Here is a 27,536-nt window from a genome sequence, read left to right on the forward strand (position 1 = left end):
AAACCGAAGATATCCGCCCTTTCGAAACATCGGTAACTAGTTTCCCGAATTCTGAGGAACAGAAGGTTGCGCTGCCCAAACCGGATTAGAGGGTGCTCTCTTGGAGGCATTATTGCGCCACGAATCTTCCGCAGTCTTCAACTGACGGTCGAGTTTGAAACAATTCTTCGCGATATGTCCTCTTACGCCGCAAAACTGGCACTCTGAGACAGGCCGATTGGAGTTTGATCTATTGTAACGAGAGAAACCACTATTTTTCCTTCCTGGAAGAGAATCTGAGCTAGGCTGATTGTCTGAAGGACGGGACGAAGAATTTTCTGAAGGTTCAGCTTGGTTTAATCGATGAAGTTGACGCGAACCTAAATCCGCCTCGTTTATGGCTTCTAATTCTAAGCCCTTAATAATTGCTTCATGTAGAGAAGTTGGAGCTGCGAGCCTCAGATGATACCGAAGCTCCAGATTCCGAATCGCATTAATGAATTTCGCCCGAGCTATCTGATCTCTAGCTTTTTCTGCACAATCAGTAAGGGAATGTCGATCGAGACGTTCGATGTCATTTCCGAGAGAGGCTAAATCTTCCTTGGGCCCTTGACGTCTATTTTCAAACTGAGTGAAATAAAGTTTGGAAAGATGTTCTTCGCCAAACCGAAGCTTAAGAACCGCACAAATGCTGTCGAATTTTTCAGAATCCGAATCTGAAAGCAATCCAAGAACTACCAAGGCCGGACCAGACAAAGACGCTGTCAAATTAGCTACTTTCTGGAACGGACTCCAACCATTAACCTTACTTATCATGTTGAACTGACGTTCGTATAGACTCCAAGCAGACGAATCGTCATACGAACCGGGCTTCAAATTCGATTGTTTCAAGGGCAACTCTACAATACTCGCGGCAGGTACAGAGACCTGATTGAGTCCGAACGAGCTCCGAGTCTGCGGAAGGAGAACATTGACAGTTCCGCGCGATTTTAAAAAGGCCAAGAACTCTGACTGAATATCCACGCTAGGATGAGACGACGCGACAGGAGGCTCAACTACTTCTGAAATATCACGTGACGGAACATCGTGGCATTGCGGAAAAGAGCTAACCTGAGCTTGTCGCGAGACATGAACAGGTGCAAAATTTTTAGCAACAGGGGGAATTTCGCCTCCCCCATAAATGGCGTCAGACCTTAATTGATCCGGAATTGAATGAATGGAGGTCCTCCTTGCTGGGATCGGGACTGAAGGAAGAGAAGTCCTTCTACCTGGGGACGGAACTGGGCGTATGGGGAATTCCTGCGGCCGCTTCTGAAGCTTCTGCACACTTTGCAGGATCCCGATCAGCGCCTGGGACACGATTTCCTGTTGTTGACGCTGTTGCGAGAGGAGTTCGTGCAGAAGATTCTGCTGTTCTTGTTGCTGCAGTTGTAGCTGTTGTTGGTGTTGTTGTTGCTGTTGTTGATATTGTTGTTGCTGCTGTATCTGTCGCATCAGTAAATCTTGATTTCCTTGGATGAGCTGTGCCAAGAGAGCTAGTTGGGGCTGGGGCTGAACCTCAGCTTCCAAACGAGGAGAAACGGGAGGAAACGCCGGTTCAAGGAACGAAACGCGCCCGGCAGCTCGTCGCTCCGCGCGTGATGTTCTCGACGGAGGAGATCGTTGCATTATTTTGTATATACTTCTTATCACCCTAAATCCACTCAAAACTCTGTCGAGATTCAGAAGTATCCCACTTCTGACACCAATGTTACAAAGCGGAAAATTAAGAGAGGAAAAGGATTTATTTTGTGACGAAGCTCTCCTTTTAAAGTCTCGAGATAGACTGTTTTTACAATAATGTAGGTTGACGCAGCAACCTTATTCTTTTGAAAGACATAAGAGGTTTATAAACGACTTTTATCTATGATGACTACTAGATCATTAAAAAGGGGACAAAACGGGTGTTTTCACCCTTTGTAACAATATATACGAATATATATATATGGGGAGTTCCATACGAAATGTGTAATTGATTGTCCACACTCCTTCCGATTTGTCTCAAACTTGGTCTAGTCAATTAATGGGTTGTAAAAAAAATTCCCCTAAATAATAAAAATTCTACCTTTTACAAGTTGCGAGTTACACCAAATCCAAAATTTGTGATTATTTTTTTCACATCGCTGTAGCTCCCAAACTGTACGTCCAGGCCAAAAAGTCAAGTAGGACAAAAGTTGTGTAATTTTATGTACGTTTCGATGGTTTTGCGGGATAAAGTCTATTTCGATGTCCAGGTAAAAAAAATCTGAAAAACGTGATTTTAAGCTCGTTCCCCAACTTTTTTTCGGCTCAAAGTTTCATCATAAAATGCGGTTATTTTTTCCGCAAATTTTCGTAAAAAAAAAGTCACGGAACTCAATTGGTTAAAAAGATATGTAAGTTTTTACAGTAAAATAATTGATTCATCTAATAAAAACGAATGACTTTCCAATGCTGTAACTCCAGTTACTTGAGATACATTTAATTTCAAACTTTAATCACAATGAGTATATAAAATTTAGGTACGGTAGGATGTAGGATAAGGGCTGAGGTAGACTGACTATTTACGGGGTTGCAATGCGCACTAACAGGGCTGGCATGTTGTTCGGTCGCATTTGGTGTACCTAAATTACAAAATATGTTTTACATATGAAGAAACATGATCTCCATTTCAAAATATCAGTTAATTTTTGAATTTAAATTGCATCATGTATACCATGTCCTTGGAGATATGGATATATTGTATAATATGTATAATACATTTATTTGTACAAGTGAACATGATTGATCGTAGTATGCTATACAATAAAATGTCAAATTCACTATTAAACGATTACGACCGTAATAATTGGAATGGAAATTGTATATAATTATGTACAATTTATTTGACACATTTGAACCCAGCGGGATTGATTGTGCTATCTCCAACTCGTTATGAAATAGAATGTCAGAATCAACCGCACTGGATATTTGATTCAACTAATTAGATATTTGTAAATTATGGAGAATGGAAGTATGTATAAGTTGTGGCTTGCAGTATCGCCAAAAATTTGTGATTTTTCAACAACATTATTTACATTACTATGTTAAAATCTCACCATTGCGGGCATTCTGCGGCTGGCATAATGATACTACCATTTCGTTGTGCTGTGCTGCATCTGTAAATTTACTAAACGTTAATATTGAAAATATTTCATAAAATTGTGACACCCGTTTGTATTTCGGCACGATTCGGGTAGGATTCTGGCGAGATTTGATGGTGAATTTTCGGCTCTACAAGTGTCATAATATTACAAATGATTCACATATTCAGTAAAATAGATTGCAAACTGTAACAATCCCATTGCATATAAGTATTAAAACAATTATATTGTAATTGTACCTTCTGCGATGTTGTGCGACTTCGCATCTAGCTCATCACAAAACGGATGCTCATCGTTTGCACCATACAATAATGGTACGGTACCGATTATTAAAAGGGGACGAGGATAACGCTTTCAAATGTCTGTTGGCTGAAAATGTAGGTTGCAAATGCGGAAACCCTGTCTACGGTTTGTTCGTGTCCCGAAAATCGAAGCCATTTTACCGCGCTGATGACATTATAGATTTCTTGGTTATTCCAACACATGATATCGTGTGATTCAATTGCGTAAACGAGAAAGTATAATTTGTACTTAAAATCTTTTATCTTTCGGTAGGGCAGAGAAATGTATATTTTGATGAAAACGATTGCGATTACGGCAATTTGCTACAGCACACACATGCGGCATGATAATCTTTCCGCCACACTTAACCTTTCTGAAGCGACAACAGCACGCTGGATGAAACCAAAAAAGACGCTATCGGCATATCGATTAGTTGCAGTTACATCGATTATTATCGATTAGTTCTCCTCAGATTCACCAGATGGCGTTGCGAAAGTCTGTACGCGCGCTGATCTTCTATCCCGTACTCTTTGCTCCAATACTAGTTCAAAACTCACGCGTGGATGCGTGACGTATCTCCTTCGCATTCATGGCTTCTCACCCACCTAACCGAAACTTCTTGGCCAATTTTGCAACATGTATACATCGTAATAAATTCTATTTTCTAGATATAAGTATATAATTATAATGAATTCTATTAGTATTTTTCTCGACGCTTTGTCTAAATTTTTTAGGTGGACGGTCTTCAACTAGGGGACTTAGTCCATTCAATATATCACCATCACATCTAGGTGAATTGCAATATAATGCAGGTAGTATCTGCGGTAACTGGCGATGTCATACATTTTCGTATTCTCAGGCAGTTTATTTCACACCTCATTGCTAGAGTTTGAAGCGAACGTGAATTCTTTTAGTGAAAATGCAATGTCTTCCGACCTCATTACTCTTAAACCATGTAATTTATTGTACAGGTGGAGTGATTTCTCTAGACAACCGATGCACTCCTTCAAACACCACTTCTGCAGCCACGAGACGTTTTCGAAGACGCAGTTGTATGCTAGGATGTATTTAGGGCTGTCGTCATACCAATACGCCACTCCTTATTATTTTTTTTTTTGATTTTTTCCAATGGAATGCATCCGTGGTTTAAGTTGCGGCAGTGCGCTACTTCTATATGTTTCAATTTTCCCAATGCAGGGGGCAGGATGTGCAAATCTTCCACATTAATGACCAGTTTTGTATCATTGAGGATCTCTGTCAGCCATGCTTTCTTTTCCACCCATTAGACGTATGCATAAGACGCATTTCTCACGATTTTTCGTTTAATCTGTACATTCCGGTGAGATTTGTTGCCAGCATTACATGGTATTCCGTGGTAATTACGTGTCAACCAAGCGTTATTAACTCTATATCTAATCTGTAAGCAAGCCAAAATTAAATCCCAAATATTCAAACTTTTCCATTTCAAATTTACATTCACTGATACTCACAGTTAGTCCGGCTTGTTTCAATACTTGCAAAATAGTTTCTAACCTATTCATTAACGCGTTCCAAGAAGATGCAAATAAAAACATGTCATCAAAGTAACTGATGGCTATTTTATTGTCATGTGATCCAAAAACTTGTTTCATTAGTTTGGCAAAGTAAAATGAGCCGTTGATTAGTACGAACATGACTCGTTGAAATTCACCCGTTTCATCAGGGGTGATGAAAGCTGTTTTCTGTTTGGCATCTTCCTTTAATGGGATGTGTGAGTATCCGTGTGCTAAATCTAAAATAGTAAATACAGTTGCTCTATGTAATACTTCAAGACGCTCATCCAGGTTTATTAAGGGATAATGAATAAGTAGGCTATTGGCATTTGATCGTCGGTAATCGATAGCTAGTCGGTAATTTCCGATCTTCTTTTTGACAAGTAAGCGTGCACTCGCATATGGTGAAGTGGTATCCCTAATAATTCCTGCCATTTTCCACTCGCCAATTATCTTCTTTACAATTTCACGGTCTGTCATACCGGTTTTATATGGTCTGGAATAAACAGGGGTACTTTCTGGTTTTAACTGAATATCCATTTCTACCAACGATGTACATCCTAACTCGGTAAGATCTTTAGCAAATTTTACAAATTCGATATTTGTGTAACAGCTAAACTAATTCGTTTCGTTCAGACATAGCTATTCTTGGGTCTATTGTTAATTCGTTTAAACGGACTGATTCAACTCGTGGGACTGCCGCAGGCATACTCTCAATTTTCACAGTAGAATCGCCTATCTTACTGTCCATTTTTACAGCAATTCTTTCTTCCCCCAAAGTTATAATCGGTAATGTAATTTCAGTACAGTGCTCCCCCTAAGATATCCCTCTGTAAGATATTACTTCCCCTCATTTTACTATCATTTCCCCGCAATTCGGCTTCCCCACTATACTCAGTGTTGTTTACTTGCGCATGCGCGTAAGCCGCTACTATAAGTCAGCTGTCTACATATACACCCCACCTTTTAAGAGTAGAGGGGATACCTCTCTAAGATATTTTTCCTGGAACCAGAGCCCCGAGTCTGAAATCTTAGGGGGGGAGCACTGTACTTTTAATTTTCGCTTCAATAAATTGAATTGCTCCAGGCCCGAGGATTACATTCTTTTCTATGTTACACTGGTCGTTATTTTGACTCGATACCGCGATTGGATAATTTGCTGGTTCGTCCTTGCGTTCTTGGAAATAAAGTTGATCTCTCAGTTTGAAATAAATTATGTGCGGTAGCTCGGTAAAATTGCGCCCTAGTATTACATCGTAATGTTGAAAATCGTCCAGTACGATTCTAAACGTTACTCCGTGAGCTGATGCATCATCAACCACAACCTTTACTATGATTACTCTGCAAGATTTGACGACATTTCCAACTTTCCCAAATCCTCTTAACTCACTTGGCTATCTAATCACATTAAACCCTGCATTTATAACTGCTGATGCTTTTATACTGCAATCCGAACTGCCTGTATCTATCAAAGCTTTGAGACTACACTCATTTACATAAACATATTTAACATATTTATTAATACTACTTTCATTCGACTCACATTCAACATTCTTAACCTCATCTGTCAACATAGGTTTCGGTTTCGTGCAATTTTTTGCAGTATGCCCATTCTTTCCACACGCATAACACTTAATAGATGATTTATTACAATTTTTGGCAAATGCTCTATACCGTCACAGTTATAACACAATCGTTGATTTTCGCTAGCAGTTTGCCTTGGACCCTTCCTTGCGGCACGCTGTTTCTGGTGACTTGACGTAGACACTTGTATTCGGTTTACTTTCCTTCACTACTCCTCCTATCCCGGCTGATCCTGGCGTAGCTGCTACTCAGGCGGCCTTCGTTAATGCTGCTCTGCGTTTTCTGTCTAAAGTGACTCGTTCATATTCCACGATGCTTTGTAACGGTGCATCTTTATCGCATGTTTCCGTCGTGAGAATAAAATCGCTGAAGTCTCTTGACCACAAGCTACTGCAACTTAATTTTTAATTTCTGCAAACGATAGCTCCAGTGCTCAACATCGTCGTAGCTTATCAAGAAAATTCAGACGTGTGTCTTCTTTAGAATTTTGTACTCGTTCAGTCATTTCCTGCCATTCCTTAATCATTGATTTCCCGTGCAAAAACTTTTCAGTAAATGCAGCTTAAAAATTCGTCCAGTCGATAATGGTATCTACGCGGCTGAGGTACCAATTCTTCGCGGCTTTCGTTAAATGATTTTTGCGGTTTCAAGGACTATAGCGCATGTCCATCTAAGTAGTGTCGCTGTCGCTTCTAACTGTTTCATCCATGCTTGTGCCTCAATTGGGTTTTCGGTCCCTTGGAAATGTCTGTGCTTGACAAATTAGGCATTATATTATAGTGCATAGTTTCTCGTGTTCCTCTTCGTTCATTACGAACTTCTTCTAGAATCTTCGTATTTTGTAACATGGTAGCCATTGCTGCCAGCACTTGACTCAACTCGCTGTTGCTCACAGGGGTTTGACTTTCCGCGAGTGTTTGCGCTCTTGTCGGTATTGATGAAGCCTATTGCATGATTGTGCCTGCTGGCACTGTCGGTAAGGACGTTAGGTGATTATTATCCTTTTGCGCTCACGGTTGCCGTGGTGCTGCGCACTGTCTCTACCCAGCGCTCTCTGCGTGAACTGGTCGAAATCTGATTCGTCAGGCATCTTCTTTTCGAAATTCTAAATTAACGGTCAACGCGCTTATTCGGACGCCATCTTTATCATGTTTTCTAGCCACTTCTATGTATTTTGTTTCACGTACTTTCTTGATTTTTCTTTTTACTTCTCTGTCTGTAAAATCTGATATACTACTTTTCTCCCTTCTTAATCTTTCGTGATCCCACTTCTAATTGTTAGAGAAACGGTGCGTACAGAGAATGGTCTAGCTAGCGGAAGATTATGTCTCTGAGGAAATATTCAATTCAGCCCATGAGTCGGGAGCAAAAACAAATTATATATTTCTGTATAATAGTACATTAACAATATGCCGATAAATTAGGGCCGCAAGATTAAATAAATCCATGTGAGATTACTCGTTCTTCTACTTCTATCACTTGACACACACACATGCCTAGCTCTCTTACGCTTTTCTTACTCTCTTCTTAAGGTCAAAGCACATCAAATTCTAGAAGCCATAACTAGAATGCAGAAGCTATAGCGCATGCGCTGTTACAAACGTGCAGTGAACAGTGCGCATGCGCTATAGTCTCTGCATTATGCTTATGGCGTCTGGAGTTTTATGTGATTCGGCCTTTACTACCTTCACTGTCAACTCTTTACTACTCGCTTACTTTCTCGCTGTACACTCCGCCTACCTTTCACTCACACTCCTATTACCCATTTCTCCACAATTTGCTGCCATCTGTCTTTCACTGTATCTAACATTGGTAAACGACTGACTATCTTCCTGCTTCTAGCTTCCTGCCCATCCGATTTTATTACTTTGCAGTAGAAAATTATAGACGCATTCGGCAATTCAAGAATCAACTTTTAAGAGTTACGGCACAAGACTGCATGAAAATTCGAATTTGTTGAATTCTCCGTCATCACATTTCAACTGTAGGCGATTTTCCCTGCCATATTATACATTTCACATTAGATAAGGACGAAATTTCGAACTAATTAAACCTATTAATTTTTTACGGGTGAAGGATAGAACAAGCCATAACTTATCAGGATGTTGAGTGTTTTCTCATTAAAGAGATCATTACAGTCCACTATATCTAAATTATCAATTGCATTTTAGTACCATAAATTACTTGTTCTTGTTTCAATCTTATATTTCAGGTCACTGTCTGGCTCAATTGATTACCAATCCTCAGTGGCAGCCGAAAAGAACGATTGTGAGATCATCGTGGTGAGCAAGGTTTTGACGTAAGTACTGTATAAAAAATACAATGGCCATGCTTGACATTCGGCAAACTTATTCTTCAACAATTAATTAAAAACCATTTATATTTATTTTTATGAAATTTATAGTGAGTATGCGGAGGCGATAGAAATGAGGTTGAAGAATCTTGGCCTTACAGTGGATTTATTATTTCCTAACGAAGATGTCCCATTGAGTCGTGTTCTTGGAAATATTGCTAGTCGTGGATGTTTGTATGCTGTTGTGGTCACACATATAAATCAAGAACACAGATCTCTCACTCTCAATATCTTACACGGGCTACCTCAAGGTATTGTGAATCACTTTCTCCTCGTTTATGATTATATTCTCAATTCTCAATTTCAGGAGAGATAACCCACCAAATTTTTTTTCATATTTCAAAAGCGTTGTGGTTGATTGTCTAGAGAGACATTATTTTAACATGTGCCTATTCCACTTTTCGTCAAAATTTACTATGAGTATGTTACATTAGTATACATATACTTTCAATAATGCGTCAAATTGATCATCGGTGAAAAGAAGGGGCTACTTCAGAAAATGTGTGAAGAACCGGCTATATCGCAAAATACTGAAGATCGTTCTTGAAATTCGTGAAGAACGGGCTAGTTTGCCTGAGATTACTATAATTAAATTCATTGATACTATAGTCAATGTAGATGAAATAGTCCAATTTTTACGTATCTTGCAAAATATATCAGTCTACATTATTTTGCGAGATAGTCCATTCTTCTCACATTTTCTCAATAACCCCATCTTCTGACCAGTAGTCAATATAGGCAAATATTTGACCTCCCAGTAGAGCGACCAATTTTGTCAAATCTTGTCATAGATACCTTAGAAATTGATTATATTAAACTACTAACTTCCCGAGCGGTATCATACTATAGATATGTCTATGGAGGAGACACCAGGAGATTGCCCAGGAGTTTTGGGATGTAACTTGGTAGGGTGGTAGTGTGGGGACTCATACTAAATAAACTTTAAAGGCTTTAGCTCAGATACGCAGCCGTTCCCGAGATATTGTGGGTGGAAACTTTCGCAACCGCTTATATGTCCTGAAGTTCAGTCATGAAACATCGAAGCGTGTAGCCGTGCGGCGCGCGTTCCGGCGTACTATCCGTGCGCCCCGTGTACAAGTCTCGCTCTGTGTTAACTATTTTTTTTTTTTTTTCGCAACTTATTTTAAACGAACATACAATCGACATTTCTCTCACGAATGCTGCTTTTTTCAATTAAATACTCGCTAGAAATTATAGAAGTATAATATAATAATGGAATAACATTTATCATGTATAATGTAATAATGCTTCATTATTTACATATCTACTTAAAAAATCACAATTGTTTTTACAATAAGTGTAACATGAAGTATGTCGGTTGTACGCATCAGATCAACCGAAAATATCGATTACTAAAAAAAGTATGCTTACTTTATTATAATTTCGTATGCTGGAGCCCGTAGTTGGTCGTGTATCAGAGAATGAATTTTGATCATGTGTTCTCTCGATGTGATTTCCTTATCATGGAGCAGCAGGTACGGCGCGTTTTGGAAGTGTCGTATATAATTTTTCTGTTGCCGGTAAAAATATACGTTACACGGCTGGCAAAATGGTGTGCACATCGGAGGTATTACGGACAAAGTACACGTTGGGGTCCATCTTTGTCTGTGAATTTCATTTGATGCAAGTCTGCAGATGTTTGGCCACTCCACGAATCGACGATGTACAAAAATGGATTCGTTTCCACATACGGCGCCATTATCTCGTCTAAAAATTCTTCGTATATGTGCTACTGAAGCTTCCTTGATTTCGTAGATGTTACATAAATATTTTTGTACCGCAACATGAATTCGTCCACTTCTTTTTTAATCGCGGACCAAATTTACCGGTAACGTCTTGTAAACAAATGAATACCTTCGGCAGCAATTTTCCGGATAAAGTGAGCGCGTGTTGTACCGTATAGGAATGCGTAAGTTTATTTATCTGTCCCACAGCTATCTCGGTGGCTTCTTCGCCTTGGTGTGACAATGTGCGTTTCCTGCTAATCCGATACTCACACCCCGTTTGATCGGTACTTACAACATAATCTGGATCGAAATTGCTAATCATATTAGACGTTTGTTCTTGATGTTTGGAGGAAGTCTCCAGCAGTTCTTCGAGTGTGTTATCTTTTTGACTAATGTATTTCGTCCCATGCCGTTGGGATATGTTGTGTTGCTTTTTTAAGTCAATCGCCCGACTGTCTGAAGCTTTGAATTCAAAATTCCCATCAAGAAATTGAAAAGCAGCCGCCATTGCCCACTGTTTGAGCATGCGAGTCGTCAACAGGCCTGCTTTTTGTTCCCTTGCCTCGATAAACCGATCATAAACACAACGATCAATTACTTCCAGTTTGTCAAAGCGTGTACCGCCTCTTTTGATGTCAGCTTTCCATTTCGCTAGTTGTGATTTGTCCTTCAAGAGCATCGTAGATTTCGACCGCAATGATTTGATGGATCACTTCGGGTGCAATTCTGCAAGCTGTACTGCCTTCACTTTTGTAGCAAACAGAATTTTGTCATAGGTCTGTACCTCTTTTTCTTCGTTAGAGTCCGAGGAAGTAGTGTCCTTGCCAACCTTTCTTTTCTTCGTTGGTACGGGTTTTTATAGCACTTCGATGGTTTTTTCGTCGCATCTTTCAAAACCAACGCTGTCGTCGTTTTCTATGGAGAATAATACTTCCTGTTCGGTGAAACTCATACTCCCGTACATATTGAAAAATCGCTTCAATAATTCTCTGCCGATTAATACCGAGCGTGTACTGATTTTCGAACTCTGTGTCACGGATATGAAATTATGTTCAATCAACAACTTTCTCAGGTACCATATTGTTATTGGTAATGGTAATGATGGTCTGTATATAATTTGTTAGAACAATCCTTTATTTATAGTCTTTAATCTTACACACAAATACTTGATATTCAAGGTACAACGAATCGGCGAAAAGAACGGGAAGCTCTAGCTTCTTGTTTTTTTTTTTTTTTTTTTTAGTCACTACCATAGAGTTAAAATAAACATCTGAGATTAGACTCGTAACAAAAATTACAGTAAGGTAGTTTCGCTATCTGCCACCAGAGTTCCCGAACAAAGATAGTCGTTGTATCTAACACATATTCCGTCAGCCAATTCTTGATTTTCTTTGTTGGTGGTTGGAGAGCATAACAAATCAATTTTGTCATCATTCAGCAAGTTTTGGATTTCCTCGCGTGTTAATGCACTGTCCACAAACGAACTACTCTCACCAATCTCCATTGCAAAACGTCAATACTCTTCAGAATGTCGTGCTCAACTGATGAGCAACGGTCCTTCTTGCTGGTTCGAATTCTCCTCGAAAGTACACAAACAAAAGACCTCGCCGTCTAGGACAGGTGGTCACAATGAAATATCAAAGGTCGCAGGCCGTGGACGAATTTCTCCGAAAACAACCCGGACGCCACAGGTAGAAAATTTTCAATTTTTCTGTGAAATTGCACTTCTATGAAAAATGAACATAGCAATTTCCCGTATAATAATGTTGAATATGCAGCAAGTACCCGGATTTGTAAATAATATAGCAGGGTATTATATTATACTTCTATAATTTCTAGCGAGTATATAATTCAAAAAAGCAGCATTCGTGGGAGAAATGTCGATTGTATGTTCGTTTAAAATAAGTTGCGAAAAAAGAAAAGAAAAAAAAATAGTTAACACAGAGCGAGACTTGTACACGGGGCGAACGGATAGTACGCCGGAATGCGCGCCGCACGGCTACGTGCTTCGATGTTTCATGACTGAACTTCAGGACATATAAGCGGTTGCGAAACTTTCTACTACGATACAATCACCATCCGTACATGTGATTGACTCATGAAAAGTTAGTAAATAATGTTAGTTTTCTGTGAGGGGTATTCTAGTCTAGAAATGCAAGAAAATCGTTTTTTCGGATTATAGCTACATCGTTTAAGTATACTTTGGCCCAAAGCCCATGTCGAATTTTCAAAAGTTGATAAAGTTATGAGCACTCGTGTGAAAAAATGCACGGTGTGCGCTTTAAAAGAGTCGAGTTCAAGGTTAAAAAGATCAGCCTATGAGGCAGCTGCGATTGCCGCAAAAAGCCTTCTATATATCCCACGAACCGCCGATCAAGAGTAAGAAAAATTTCCATTTCATCTGACACAAAAGTCATCGTCAAAACCGAGGTTAAAACTTTAAACACGTTTAACTCGGGAACTAAATTTCTAAATTTGGTTGACATAAAATCTTGAGTTCTACTCAACTGATTGACTTCAAACTTGGTATGGATCTTAGTGTACATCCCTCTTTAACCCGGACATCGGGAATTGCGAAATGATTATTATTTATGTTTTTTTAAATTACAATATCGGAAAATAAAATGTAATAAATTAACTTTTTCTTTAGGCAGTCGACATTTCTAAATTTTTTATTTTTTTCTCTTCGGTGCTGGTCATAATGACATGCTTAGTAATCAAGAAAATTAGTTTTATTTCTGTTGTGAATGAATGGGAGCACTGGAATCATGTCAACCACCTAAACCCGTTGTTTTTTTGGCTGCATATTTGGAGGCTTATCACTTTCTGAATTCTTATTTTTTTCAAACGAAAATTTCGTTGTAATTTCTTAAACATCAAGAAAAAAGACTAAAAAAAAATAGATGGTGACAATACATTTTTCTTTTTACCAAATCCGCTAAAAATGCCCGAAATTTAGGCCTCTAAACGAGAATACCTCCTTATAGGCCAAGCGGCAAGTAATGTAGACTGTAACAAAATGTTGGCAAATATTTTATTGTCTTAAGTGGTTTATTAGGGTGCGATTAGCAAGAATCTAGGTTTTTCTCACCCCCGAGGTCTGCGCCTGGCTCCGTGAGGCATTACCCTACATTAACCTTGTAGAAACCTTATAGAATAGTGACTTAATTTTTTTCAGATTTTTTGGACGAAAAAAAAGTTCCAAATTTGGAACAACGGCTCATAAGGATTAGAAAATTAAAAAAAAATAATCTTATTTTTTATCAGTTAACGCAACGTTTATTTTCGCTTATTTCAACTTTATTCCACACGTGGAACCATAATAAATACTTATACATTATACTATATCGATAAATAACAAGTTTTTAGAAAATTAGATCTCAACGATTATAGATTACCTGGTCAAGGCAAGAAAAACCAATAGTTTTTATACTAACTAATAATTATTAGTTGTCAATTATAATTGATTAAAGTCGGATTGATGTATGAAATTCCACGAAGCAGTTACTGCTTTGATTTAGGCATAAGTATACTTTACATTTCTGGCAGTAAACTTGTGCTTTATTGGCGCAAAACTTACACCTGTGCCTTTTATTCTTAATTTCTGGCCAATGACCTAGTGCGTCAAGACGCACAGAAATCTCTGGAACTGGAGTTGTAGGATGTCTTCTCTTATTACTTTCGGCTTCACTTGCTTAAAGCCTCCCCCTTTTTTTCGAAAAATTTTTTTTTTTTGCAAGCATAACGCTTGTGCCACTGCTATTCGAAATTTGATGGTAGTCAGCTGATCTTTTATATTGATTTGTTTCGTGACACAAAAATTTCAGTACAAAAGCCAAGCGTTCACGACAGCCATGTCAATGAAGTGAAAAAAAACCGCAAGTAATATTTACTCGTCTTGATGCAGATTCGATAATATACGTCCGGTCCTGTCCAAGAGATCTACGCATCCCATATACTGATTATAAGCTCTGACTATTCTGGGCCAAGCAATACTTATCGTTGCTTTTTTTCCGCGATCGAATCGCCTAACGTTTTCGACCGGCTGTGCACTTTGAAATGCTGACGCGAGTGAAACACCTCTATTGTCGAACCATTTCACTGCTCTGACTGTCACAACGTTCACTATACATTCTTTCTCTTCGTGAGAACCTGTACCTCGTTTTTTCAATTCTTTATCAGCAGAGAATGTCAGGCCTGGAAAACCATCTATCCTGATAGTTCCAAGAGCACCGATACCTAACTCTTTCAGTTTTAAAAACAATCCTATCGAGCCAAATCAGTTATAATATTATAATAAACGATTATCGTCTCGCTGTATAACTTTGCCTTATCGAATTACAACACTGGAACTTGCTCCTAGACCAGGAATGTCTACAGCTGTTGTGGATTTCCCACAGTATATTTCGAAATTGTATGTAATCCCATTTGCATCGCACAAGACGAATATTTTGAATCCCCATTTATGAGGCTTTTGTGGGTTGTATTGTTTCAGCATTGACCTTGCTTTAGTTGGAACGATGTGTTCGTCAACGCATAATATTTGTGGCTTTGAGAGATTTTGAAATTTGATTAGAAGTGTATCGATGAACGGGCGTATTTTGAATAAATGATCGCGTTTTGGGTGAAGGTTTCTTTTCAGTTCTCTCCATCGGTTATCAGAAAATACATTGACTACTTGATCAACGCGCGTCTCATTATTCTAAAACATATCAGTTTCGGGGCAAGCGATATATCGACATGAACATACATGTATCAATGAATTGTTCAATTTCATTCCGGTTGGTATTCAATGAATGTATCGGATTTTTTTGAGTCGCGTGTAGATTAGATTGATCGACAATATTCAGGCGCAACTCTTTGTTAAAAAAGTGTCTAAAGTAGTCGACTGGTTTCTCGACATCGACCAGTAAAGCTCTGTCTGGTATCGGAGCGAGCACCTCTGTTTCACCTTCTTCTGGAGGTACTACTCTCCACTTGGGTATGGCTGCTTTAGACCTCTTACTCGATTCACAATCGTCATCTGCAGGTTCGGCCTCTTGACTATCGTCATCAGAATCTTCCTCGCCTAAAAAAATATTTGAAAATTCTTTTGTGATATATAGCGCATTTGTTGTGGGAAGAAGATCTGTAACTATCTTGACGATGAGCCAATACTTCATCAAAAATTCCGATAAGACCGCATAGATGGGAGAAACTGAGGCAAAGTGGGTCTTCAGCTCAGAATTGAAAAACAATTATTTCTCCTCAAAAGTATTTTTTTTTTTCTATATTGTCTTTTTTTTTGAAAATTTCATTTTTTCGAAAAAAATCTTTTGTAACATTTTTTGGAAGATGTTTAGAACAATAAAATTTCTTGGAATTATTTATGGAGAAACTTAATTTTTGACCAAACATAAAATTCTCAGGCCAATTTCAAAAAAAAACTTTACTCCGAGCGTTGCTCCCTCTTCTCTACTTTGTGCATTGGAATGATTATAAAATACAGCGCTTACGCGCTGCGAGTTATTTGTCGTACCCGAGGTGGAACAATCATTTTACCTCCGAGTCTCATCTGAGTAATCATCGTCACTGTCTTCAGCGTCACTGTTTTCCGAATCTTCAGGTGGGATTTGAACAGCCCTCGTACTTGCTCGAATAACCCTTCGAGTTGATTGCATGAGCTGAATAAATTCGATAAAAAAACTAAAGTATAATTCATGTGGGATTTTTTATTCAGATGTATCATCATAATTTCGTGCAAACATATTTTATGTTATTATTATTGAACATTTGCCAAGCTAAAAATATCATAATTGAAATTTGTATTATACTAACCTTGATCTGCCGTTGTTCCAAATTTGGAACAATTCTTCTTTTACCTATTTATTCCTACTTGTACGGGTAAAATATACACACACAAATTATTTGATAGTGGAGAAATTCAAATTGGAGAAGTTCAGAGTGCTCAAACAGTGTTTAGATAACCAAATCATCGCTTCCCGTGAAATCGTGATGAGTATCAACAGAACGCGGTAGTATACTTTCTACTATATATTCGCGCGGTAGAATTTTTTTAAATTCTTGTTCCAAATATCGACCCGTGGTCAGGAAGCGGTTAAAAAAAATAATCACGGATTCCGATATGTTATTGTGAAATCTACCATTACAAAAATCGGTATGACGTAGCGAAATGGTCATATTCGGGCTATAATTCCTGGATTATACTGCGCTGCGTTCGTTGATTTGAAAGCTTGCAACGGTTACGGATATACATTATATAAAGGACGCGCCAAACTTCGCAATCAATTTTCTCGAAATTCAGGGAGCGTTGATGGGAATGTCGGTAGCCTGGTAATAGGGTTGGGTCACTCTACAACGTACTTGAAAAGAATCGAAACCCGTTTGTCAGCGATTTGACCATCCCAAGGAGTTTTCACAGGGGCAAACATTGACACGATGATTACGGATTTCGTGATTCCTTACATTTTATAGAGCGATTACAAGAGATCACGAAGGATTACGAAAAATGACGACAGATTACTTGAAAAATAAACATCCACTTTGATTAAGTGATTTCCAGGAGTTCGCATGATTTCATGTGATTTTTCAAGACCACAATTTATTAAAATATCTACAAGAATTCTTAGCTTTTTGTTTACAAAACTCCGATATAATCAAAAGAAAAACTATAATTAATTTAGTCATGCATAAATGTTTGAGCGAGCCAGTTATCGGCAAAAAAGAAAAAACAATAATATCAAGTAAATAATCCTACATGATTGCTCATGACTACCAATGATTACTTTGATGATTATTAATACATATTTTTATTTTAGTATTATAGATTTCAGTGTGATTTCAGAGATTACTAATAGATTCTGGAGATCGCTAAGTGATTCCGGAAATTACGAAACAATTTCGAGTGTACTGACACCTTATTAGCTCCCTTGAGGCACCCCTTGGAGAGTCTTCTTGTCACCTAACATGGAAGTGATGTATTCAATTCTAATGACTGCGTAATAGAACATTTTCCGCGTTGGCTTTCTACCACAAGTTGATAAAGTGCACTCTGTTGACATACCGGCGAAAACGTTAGCACCTCATAGTGAAGGAATGAAGAGTCATTACTTACTGTCAATTTTCGGAATAATTTAATATTTATGTATCTACGTTTTTCTCTCGGATAATTTCTATGACAAGATTTGATACCAAATATTGCTTCTGCATCCACTAGCGATATTTCAATCGCCACAATGCTGATAGAAGCAATTTTAGTATTTTATCAAAGCTGCAAGATATCGATTAGCGAATCGTGCTTATTGACATTTATATTGAGATTTAAAAATATTACAAAAAATTTATGCGTTCTGGTATTTTTAGCATCTTTAAAAAAATTTTTTCCAGAACATAGAAATATGCCCGTCGAAGATGCGATTGCTTTGATAAATCATGATTTCACGAACTACAGAGCAGGCAGTTCACGCTCTGTACCAATAAACGTACCGCGTGCAACAGATCGCCATCCTGATGCTGTACAAGTTTTACTGAACATGTTAGCAGATAACCGGCAGCTAACTGTTCTACAGTATGATAGAGTTTTAAAGTACTTGGAAATGAAACGTGAAGAGCAGGTCCAAATTGAACTTGGAGATGCAAAAGATCTTACGTCTGCCTCACCCGTTGCAAGCGACCCAAAGCAGGCCGAACTTCAATCTAGAATTCTGAACATCTTGAACAGTAACAAACCGAATCTAATTCCGGGAGCCGTTCCCAGCCCTGTTCCAGCTCCAGCACCAGTCACACCAGCAAACTGGGGTACAAGTAATTTCTTCTGCAGATCTACTTTTGTTATAAACTGTTTTTTGACAGGTAATATTGAAACAGTGTACTGACAGGATTTCTAAATGATCAAATTTACAACTGTGTTCTAGTCCTTTAACAGAAATTCTCAAGTGATTTTGATTTCACATTTTGATATACATTCTAAATGATTTGAACAGGAGTTCATTTTATTTCACTAATGGAATGCACACTGCGTACAGCTTACATGCATTGATAGAAATCAACTGATTAATGACTACTACTTCTGTGCTTACGTATAGTTGCATTCTATTACAGTTATCGTATATGCTAATACAGCCCTTGTTATCAGTAATCAAAAGCTATTGGTAAAAAAAAAACCTTATTACCAGTGTAATAAGACTCAGATTTACTAAGCTTACGCCATGATGTTTGGATCACAACTGCTGTATTCATTGTTCTCTACATGGCTTGTGGTGCCAGTATATACGTTCAGAGGTAAGGTTCTTAATTAGGATCCGTTCTTGACTTCAAGCATGCCTTTTCGTTTAGGCGACGTCATATGCATTTTTACCTTCTTATTGCTTTGACAGTGAGGTTGCCCAACGCAAAGCAATATATATGTTTCCTCGTGGATGATAAAATAAATAACATTTGATACGACACACTAGTCATTAATATTTCGTACCATAGACCGCGGATGCATGCCTTCAACATTCTTTGCGTTGGCCAACTTAACCTTCCAAGCAAGAAAAAGGCCGAAAGTGCATATGATGCTGCCTAAATGAAAGAGTGTACTTGAAGTCAATAACAGATCCCTCTACTATCACAGTACAATAATAATACTGAACTCAAAAGATGAGGAAGGTGGACGCAACAGCGGTAAGAATGCCTAATGGTCTAGTGGGTATAAGTCCACGAATAGGCTTCCACGGATGTCAGATTCGATTCCCGTGGTCGTCCGTTGATTTGTCTTGTCGAACAAGTTCTTGAGATTTATTCAATTTTAATACTAGATTTTGGAAACTAATCAATGGTTTTATTGTTAGTATTGGTTAGGTATAGTTTTCGTAAATCCAAAATCAGTACCTGAATCGGAAATCGGATGTTATTTTACTCACATTAAAACTATGTTTTGCAGTGTTCAAACGACAATCAGTCAGATTGACTCACTTGTTCGCGAGACTCGACTGATTCTTAGATCTAGTATATCATTGAACATTTTAGTATAACTTCTTGCTGAACTATACTAAAACTCTCTTGGTTATACTATGATCGGATGAATTCGGGTATCAATATTTAGAATTTGAGCAAGTACCCAGACAGCTGATCCTATTCATCCCTGATGATCACAGTTTGCCCTTCAAATTTTGATAAACATTATTTCATTGAAGTAAACATGTCATTGCATCGAATGAGTTGTATGTATAGCAAAACAAATTGGAAAATATAAGAATTTAGTGGTCGTTTTTGATCCAGGGAACATAGCCGGCTCAGCATATGAAAAGTGCCCCCACTGGAAAACAATCTTTCAATGAACTCGAGCTTCCTATTAGCAAAAGACTGCTTTATAACAAATGTTGGACTTCTGTCGATGTATTTTCTGATTTTCGTATTGAATTATTTTGATTTGTTCATCTTGGCTTGTACAATACTCTGATTGAACACACTAATATCAGTACAGTAGGTTTCGTTATCTTTTCTCTGTTCAATCAACTGCCTATGGTATTTTTATTGCAGCTTCTATAGTATATTTTTATCCGTATACAATTGCAAGTGAATTATTGTTTTCTCTTCTCTTAACATATATTATAGATAGAACTAAGATATCTAGTAGTCAACATTTGTTCTTAACGATGAATTATAAAACTTGTAAATGCATTGTATTATGCCAGCAGCTCCAACACCCGCACCAACTACGGCAGCCCCAAATTCTGGAGTAACTCCGTCGCCGCTGCTTAATGATCCAACTGTACAAAAAGCACTGGACAGTCTACTACAAGGAAACTTACTCAAAAGTATTGGAGATCATCAACCAGCTGCCACGACACCACTGTTCGCAGCATTTCCCAACATCGGCCGTTTTTGAAAAAAATTCCATAATACATACTAGTGAGAGCAAAGGAAGGCACATTTGAAAAAGTAAAGGGAAATATGACTTGGTGCTGTTATTGAACCAGTCAGCTTGAAGTTTTCACATTTCCCCACAATTTTCCTTCATTTCCCTCTAACCTACAAAAATCATTGCATTTCTAACCAGAAGACTTGAGCTTAGCTAATAGTTATGTTCATACTTGGATATTAATACTAATAATATTATAATACAATATTACTTGGATTCGTGATGAATTGTTAACCAAGCTTATGAATGTTAGAATACACGATTCTGTGTAACCTATGATATGCTTCTTCTCTTCTCATTGTTAAATTAAGTTCTTTGCAGAAAGCATATAATAAACTATGAATGTGCTGACCAATAAATCGGAGAGTATTCAAAAATATCAAATTTGAAGTCAAAATTTTCTTAAAGTACTACCATAAAAAGTATTTGTCATAGGCATGACAGTTTTTCACATAATAAAATCTTTTGGCGCTACTGACGAGATAAGTTATGCATCATAGTGAAAGGTCAAACATATCAGACACAATAACTTCGACGATGCTACATGGAACCTGATGCTATATAGTTTACCAATTGCTTGGATAAGTTGATGTACGGTTTACTGCTTATCTCAGTCGTGTGTTCTCAACATTCGTAGATAGGTTCCATTCCGTACTCTACATGGTGATGTGTCATCATACCTAGTATGTGTGTGCTCCAGTTTTCAATTAATACATTCCCAATATCTTAAAAATAATTCACTCAAAAGTTTAGTATTGTGTAATGAATAACGAACAGATAATCAATTGGACTAATAATAAAAATAGCCACACCAAATGTTCCTTCACGTTCAATTATGTATAGTTGTGTCACCGATACGCCACCATTTTAATTTTGAATAGGAATTCATAACGCTTGCGGAAAGTACAATTATTTTAATAAACTTAGGTTCATTGTGACTTAAGTTTCTCAGGACGCTGATTATCTCAACCCTTATATGATATTCAATTTATAAATAATAAATCTACATCATTTACATGAAAACGTACAAATAAAAACTTTTATTTGAACCATATACCTTACAAGAGCCTTAATACGTTTTTATTTAGATTCCAACAACTGTAAAGTGATTCATTAATCTGTTCAACAATTCCAAACTGTGTTATGAGTATATCTCATGCTGATTTCATGTATGACATCTTATGACTGTGACACGCACTAGAGTGTACCTAGGTACAGTCAATGATGAGTCCTACCGTCAGATCTCCATACAAAGTGTGGCTTGAAATCTCCACAGTGTTGTTACAAACAGGCTTGCCTATTCATATATTACCCGGGTCCTAGTCTATTGTTCAGTTTCAAAACAATCAAATCTAACTACAAAAATTAATGTGTCTTTGCTGGAGCACACTATCCATTGTTAAGCAAGTATAGTACGTATGTGAGTACACGCGTTGTGATGCACTACTTATGCCAATTAGGACGTAGACGGCCATTTATTTTAATTGATATATGTATTTATATCAATTTTTTTCTCAAATTTTTGTTTGGTTAAAAGGGCCCACCAGGTTCTTTACCTGGTAAGTTTTTACTTTTAGGACTAACGCTCCGCACTTCCAGCTCTCCAAGTCTTTTACCTGGTGAGTCTCGACTTTCAGGACTAGTGCTTCGTAGTTCTAACCCGCCAGATCCATTACCTGGTGAGTCTTGATCTTCTATAGTTTCAGCAGCAGTATTTTTATGCTAATAGCGGTAGGATTTATGATTTCCGATTCATTCAATTCCGCCCGTAATTCAATTCATCAGCACGTAATTTTCTCTTTGTTTTTCTGGAAACAGTTGTCTTGTACCCTTGAACCTCTGAGATTTTCAAAGCATTCTTTTCGTAGATTTCAAATTCATTTCGTGAATCAGTCACAAGTTTGATAAGGCTACGATAGTCATCAATCACATTAGCTATACTACTATCAACTTTTTGCAATCTTTGGTTGACAACATTGAATCTTGAGAGCAAAAAATGCCAAAGTATTTGCATAAATGCTATTTCAAGTCGTTCCAGTTGAATTCGAATACCTTTAGCTTCTTATCTCGTGATTGCATTTTGTTTGGTGTCTTCTTCAAGAATAATCAAAGTCTCGATTAATTCGCCAAAGTGTCGATTAACTATCTGAACTGCTTCATGACGAGCTGACCATGTGGTTGCAGATAGAGATTTCAATGCAATTTTTTTCCAGTATGTGACTGCAGAATATCCCAGCGATGTGTCGATGCAGTAAAAAAATTATACAAATTTTGCACTGTGTGGAAGAAACAAGCCGCTTCAGACGTGGACTCCAACCCAATTCATGGAATGAGCAGCACAAGGAGCATGTTCTGCTAGATTATTAATTTCATTAAATCTCGCCTGTAAACCTGAATAAATTCCTGATACATTGTTCGCATTATCGTACGACTGACTTCGATAATCTGCGATATCAAGATCAAAAAACTCGAGAGCTGATATCACAGCAACTAACAAATCTTCAGCTTTGTATCCAAAATTTTCAATGAACATCAGAAAACGTTCGACGGGTGTTCCATCTTTTTTTACATATCTAAGGACAAAAGAGAGTTGGTGACGTGCGATATATCAGGTGTAGAATCCACTATAATGGCGTAATAGTTTGCTAATTTGTCTTCTTGAATTATAGTGGAGGAAACTTCTTCCGCTAGAAGATTTATAAATTCTTCGTAAATAGTTTTTGGTAAGTAGCTCGTACCACCAGATCCTTTATTTCGAAATTTCCTGATATGCTCTTTCAAAAATGGATCGAACGATGTGAGAAATTCGATAAGCATCAGAAAATTACCGTTATTTGACGAGCCAAATTTCTCATCACTTCCTCTGAATGAAAGCCCTCGTGAACCTAAGGCTTTAGTAGCAGCGACTGCTCTTTTCAAAATATTTCTCCAATACCCGATTTCTGTGTCTAATTGAACGAGTAATTCATTATCTATTCTATTATAAGTATCTGATCTTTGTTTGAGGCATACTTTTCTTGTGATTTTTGGAATTCTCCTGCTCAGTAACACGATCTTCTGCATGTTTCCAATCGTTAAATCCTGCCTTTCCATTAAAAGAACAGTCTACGTTAAAAAGATGGCAAGCTGCACAGTATACAGACCCTTTACTAACTGAGTAAATGAGCCCCGGACCTGGAACCATTTCACCATTAACAAGCTTTCTGTCAAATAATGATTCTGATAAACATCGTGCTTTTCCATCGCTGTAGTCTCGTTTTGTACCGGAAAAATTTGTAACCCGTGTGTTGCTACATAATCTCTCGTACACTTGTTTATAATCCATTCTCCCCGATCATCGCTTATGTAAATTTTCTTTAGGCGCAACCTCTTTCACATTTTTTATTGGAATTGTACGTTGAAGCTCATCTTTCTGATCGAAATTCAGCTGCAGCGAAGCAGTCGTAATGATAATCTCAGTACTGTTACTCGTGGATGGAGTCAGAGTTTTTTCATTACCTTGAGATAGTGACATTAGTGACAGTTGATTCGAATGTAAAAAACATTGCTCACGAAGCTTCAACTTGAAAATTTTCTTATCTGGCACAACTTAACCTAAACTACTATTTAAGCCTACACAGAATTTGTACTTAACTGAATCTAAAAACAATTTCACTCAATTGAACCTTAAGTTTAAGTTATGTTGAATGAGATTAAGTAATTTTAAGGTGAAAGCTTAGTTAAGTTAATTTGTTCCCTAAATTTATTTGAAGTGTGATTAGAAAACTAAAAATTTTAGAAATATATTTGGTGCTGTCCAGCTTTAGTGGATAAAAAAAATGTGTGCAGTCGGGGGACCTCCGTCAGGAATGAATTTTCTTACGCTTTTAGTGTTTTGCTTAGTGTTTAGTGTTTTTTAATGTTGGGACCAGAGAGAAATTTCTGTAGATGGAACAGCTGAAAATAGGGTGGAATATATGCAGAGTACAAGACTATGTAGAGATTCTAAGATGTTTCAAGTGCTGCGGGAATTATCATTTTGCTAAAGATAGTAAAAGACAGGAAACGTGCGGAAATAGCACAGGACCACATGCAACGAAGGAATGTAAAGCTGGGACAAAACAGTGTATTAATTGCGCGCAAAAAATCAGGAACTTTAGAATAAAAAACCTGAAACTAGATCATTCAGCATATGACAGAGATTGTCCATGTTGGAAAAATGAATATAAAAGGAAAATATACCATCAGAGGGATAGAATTGAATATTAAATGGTAGAGAGAAAAAAAAATTCAAAAAAAAACGTGGGAATCTCTCTCTCTCTCTCTCTCTATATACATATATATATATATATATATATATATGTAAAGAGAATATATTCTCTTTATATTTAGCGCGCTTAATGATCTCCACGCACGTTTATATGACACCTGCTAGATGCCTCGTCGAGTACGAAATGGATTGACAGGTAAACAGAGTCGAGATAGAGAGAGGAAGAGATAGAAAGGGACAGATAGAGAGAAGAGACAAAAGAGAGAGTACGTGCCAGGACAAAGAGCATAAACAGTATACAGAGCAGTGAAAGAGAGACGAATAAGTGGCCTCAATTGTCGTTTCTCTTATTTACAGGTAACTGGCCACGTGTGTAAATATTGTAAATAGTAACATCGGTTATAACATAAAAAAAACTCTTATTTACAGAGAAACAAATTTGGTTTACTTATCTGACAACACCAACCCTCCTGTACAACAAACATTACATATATATATATATATATATATATATATATATTGGGACGTGGATTTTTCCCGCTCCTCGGTCACTCGGAGAAAATGACCGAGAACTAACCGCGTGCACAATAAATCGGCGTCCGCGAGGTATCCTGGACTTAAAACAATATCGCGAAATTTGTTGGGCGCCTGGCGTGATCAACACGCCTCGAAATCGGTAATGCGATACACCGCGACCATATACTCGATAGCTCAGTACCGAGGAGAGGGGAGGGGTAATTTTTGGGTAGAGAGAGATACGACAGACGTACGCCAACACGTTATCTTACAAAGCAATAATAAAATCCATCACTATATTTTCCACCAATCCTTATACAAAAAAAAAATAATAACAAAAATAAATAATTCTTCTAACGTCGCGTCTCTCACCGCGACTCAAAATACAAGACGGGAAATAATCAAGCGTAATTCGCTATTCGCGATTCTTACTCGATTACTTAGAGTTAACAAACAAAAAAAAATTAAAAATAATATACCAGAAAAGAAGGAAGAAAACGTGACTAACTCTAAACGACCACTTATTCTTACTTGCGCTTGTCGCTACCTTACTAATAAACAAAATCTCCAAAACTAAAACTAAAATCTTACTCGGCGCGCTAGCCGCGACCGTCCTCTAATAACTACGGCGCTAATTGCCAACTTAACAACAAACTCGTCGACGAAACTAAACCGAAATCCCGACCAACGCGCTAACCGCGATCGGCAATAGATCTAGAAAATTACTTATGCCTACGGGCGTTAATCACCACTTTATTGCTAATTAATAACTCAGAAGCCCATACTAAAAAGGGGGCTCCTCGCGTTACCCGCGACTATCCTCTACAAAAGAAAACTTTCCTATCACGCGCCCGAGCTCAACTTTCTCTGTGACGCCGGGACGCGGTTCGCGAGTTCGAACGCTCCCCTTTTGACGACTCGCGACCTACACGAGAAATTACACTTTATCGTACTGATTCAACCGGACCCCGTGTAACGGAATTTGGTTACACTCAAATTACAGCAAGCTGGCCGCGACTCCAACCCGGAACTCTACTCGACCTTCTCGGCCGCTTAACCGTGGCTCTACGTTAACACGCGCGACTCAGGCTACGGTCACCAAACGAAAGATTCGGCAAACGAATTTCGAGGATTGTTCGATACGCAAATTACGCACGGCTATCCTCTCTCGGATCAGCCCTCACTTGATTACTCTCGAAATTCGATCGCAAGAATATCAGCAACGCTTACCGCTCCACATCCATGATACAAAAGCTCCGACTCCCTCGTGGCGGTGGTCGGCCATCGTCCCTCGTAACGCCAGTCAAATTTTCCCCACGCAACAGAAGGAGACTAGAACGAAACTCAATATAATTTCCCGCTACGACACCCAAAATTTCTTCCAGTAGCAAAAACAAAGCAAAACCGACACTCAATTTCAACGCCAACAGATAACACCGCTGTGCTTGATCGCCAGAACGAGAGTGATCTCTCATGGTCGATCGGCCGCAACGCCGGTCTCGTCCTTCGTGACGTCATTACCCTAAGAATGCGCAATAATCGATCTGTCATTGATTTTGAAGATTGCGCAACTTCACGCGCACCTGCCATCGCTACGCGGCGCAGAACTTAACGCTAGACCGCGATGTCGTCTTCCGCGTAACTCTACAGTGTCCGGGGGTTGGGCGGGGTGGTGCTCCCTCGTCGCTAGCTGGTCTCTCGCGGTTGCTTTATTCAGGTGTAGGCGGGGTGAGCGGGGAGGCTGCGGCGCGCTGGCCACCAGCGGGAATCGCGTCCGCCTTGGATTCCCGCGCTGCAGGGATCTGTGTTGTCTCCCCCTCCGCAGCCTCGGTATCCTTCCCGCATGATCTCCGCGATGTCGCCTTGCCTCGAAGTATCCTCGGCGGCGGAGGTGGTTGCTGACTCGTGGGCGGTGTATTCCAAAAAAAAATAAACAAAAGCCTGCAATATCTTATTCATAATCCTCTATTACGTTCCTGTCGAAGCTCGGATGCGTGACTCCCGTTCTGGCGCCCCTTACTATTATCGCGACTCGATCCGCGAAACCCTTATCCCGGGATTCCGCCCAAGGTTCAGGGAGCACCTTGTAACGGGTATGTCTGTCCGAAATGCCACGTTACAATATATATACATATAGTCGTGTGGTAACGTTTTCCACTATTCGTACTTAAAGGGTTCTTGGCAGTGGAATTTAGCATTATATTATTGGATATGATGGGACACCTGGT

At 38.5% G+C, this 27,536-nt stretch overlaps 1 protein-coding gene across 5 annotated transcripts in view; it reads left to right on the forward strand.

Annotated features, from left to right (window-relative positions):
* The window catches only part of Neos (nuclear receptor coactivator protein neosin), a 38,212-nt gene extending 16,615 nt beyond the window's left edge, over window positions 1-21,597 (forward strand). For 2 of the 5 annotated variants that reach the window (XM_046612377.1, XM_046612403.1), the window contains 4 exons: window positions 8,751-8,837; window positions 8,943-9,142; window positions 18,026-18,436; window positions 20,317-21,597. In XM_046612377.1, coding sequence (XP_046468333.1) covers window positions 8,751-8,837; window positions 8,943-9,142; window positions 18,026-18,436; window positions 20,317-20,510 — 892 coding nt within the window. In that variant the 3' untranslated portion in view covers window positions 20,511-21,597. The remainder of the gene's footprint in view (window positions 1-8,750; window positions 8,838-8,942; window positions 9,143-18,025; window positions 18,437-20,316) is intronic. The other 3 variants (XM_046612393.1, XM_046612412.1, XM_046612420.1) reach the window with 3 other exon arrangements.
* Window positions 21,598-27,536: the final 5,939 nt, after the last annotated feature.

The sequence above is a fragment of the Neodiprion pinetum genome, chromosome 1, assembly GCF_021155775.2.
Source record: "Neodiprion pinetum isolate iyNeoPine1 chromosome 1, iyNeoPine1.2, whole genome shotgun sequence".
Classification (NCBI taxonomy): domain Eukaryota; kingdom Metazoa; phylum Arthropoda; class Insecta; order Hymenoptera; family Diprionidae; genus Neodiprion; species Neodiprion pinetum.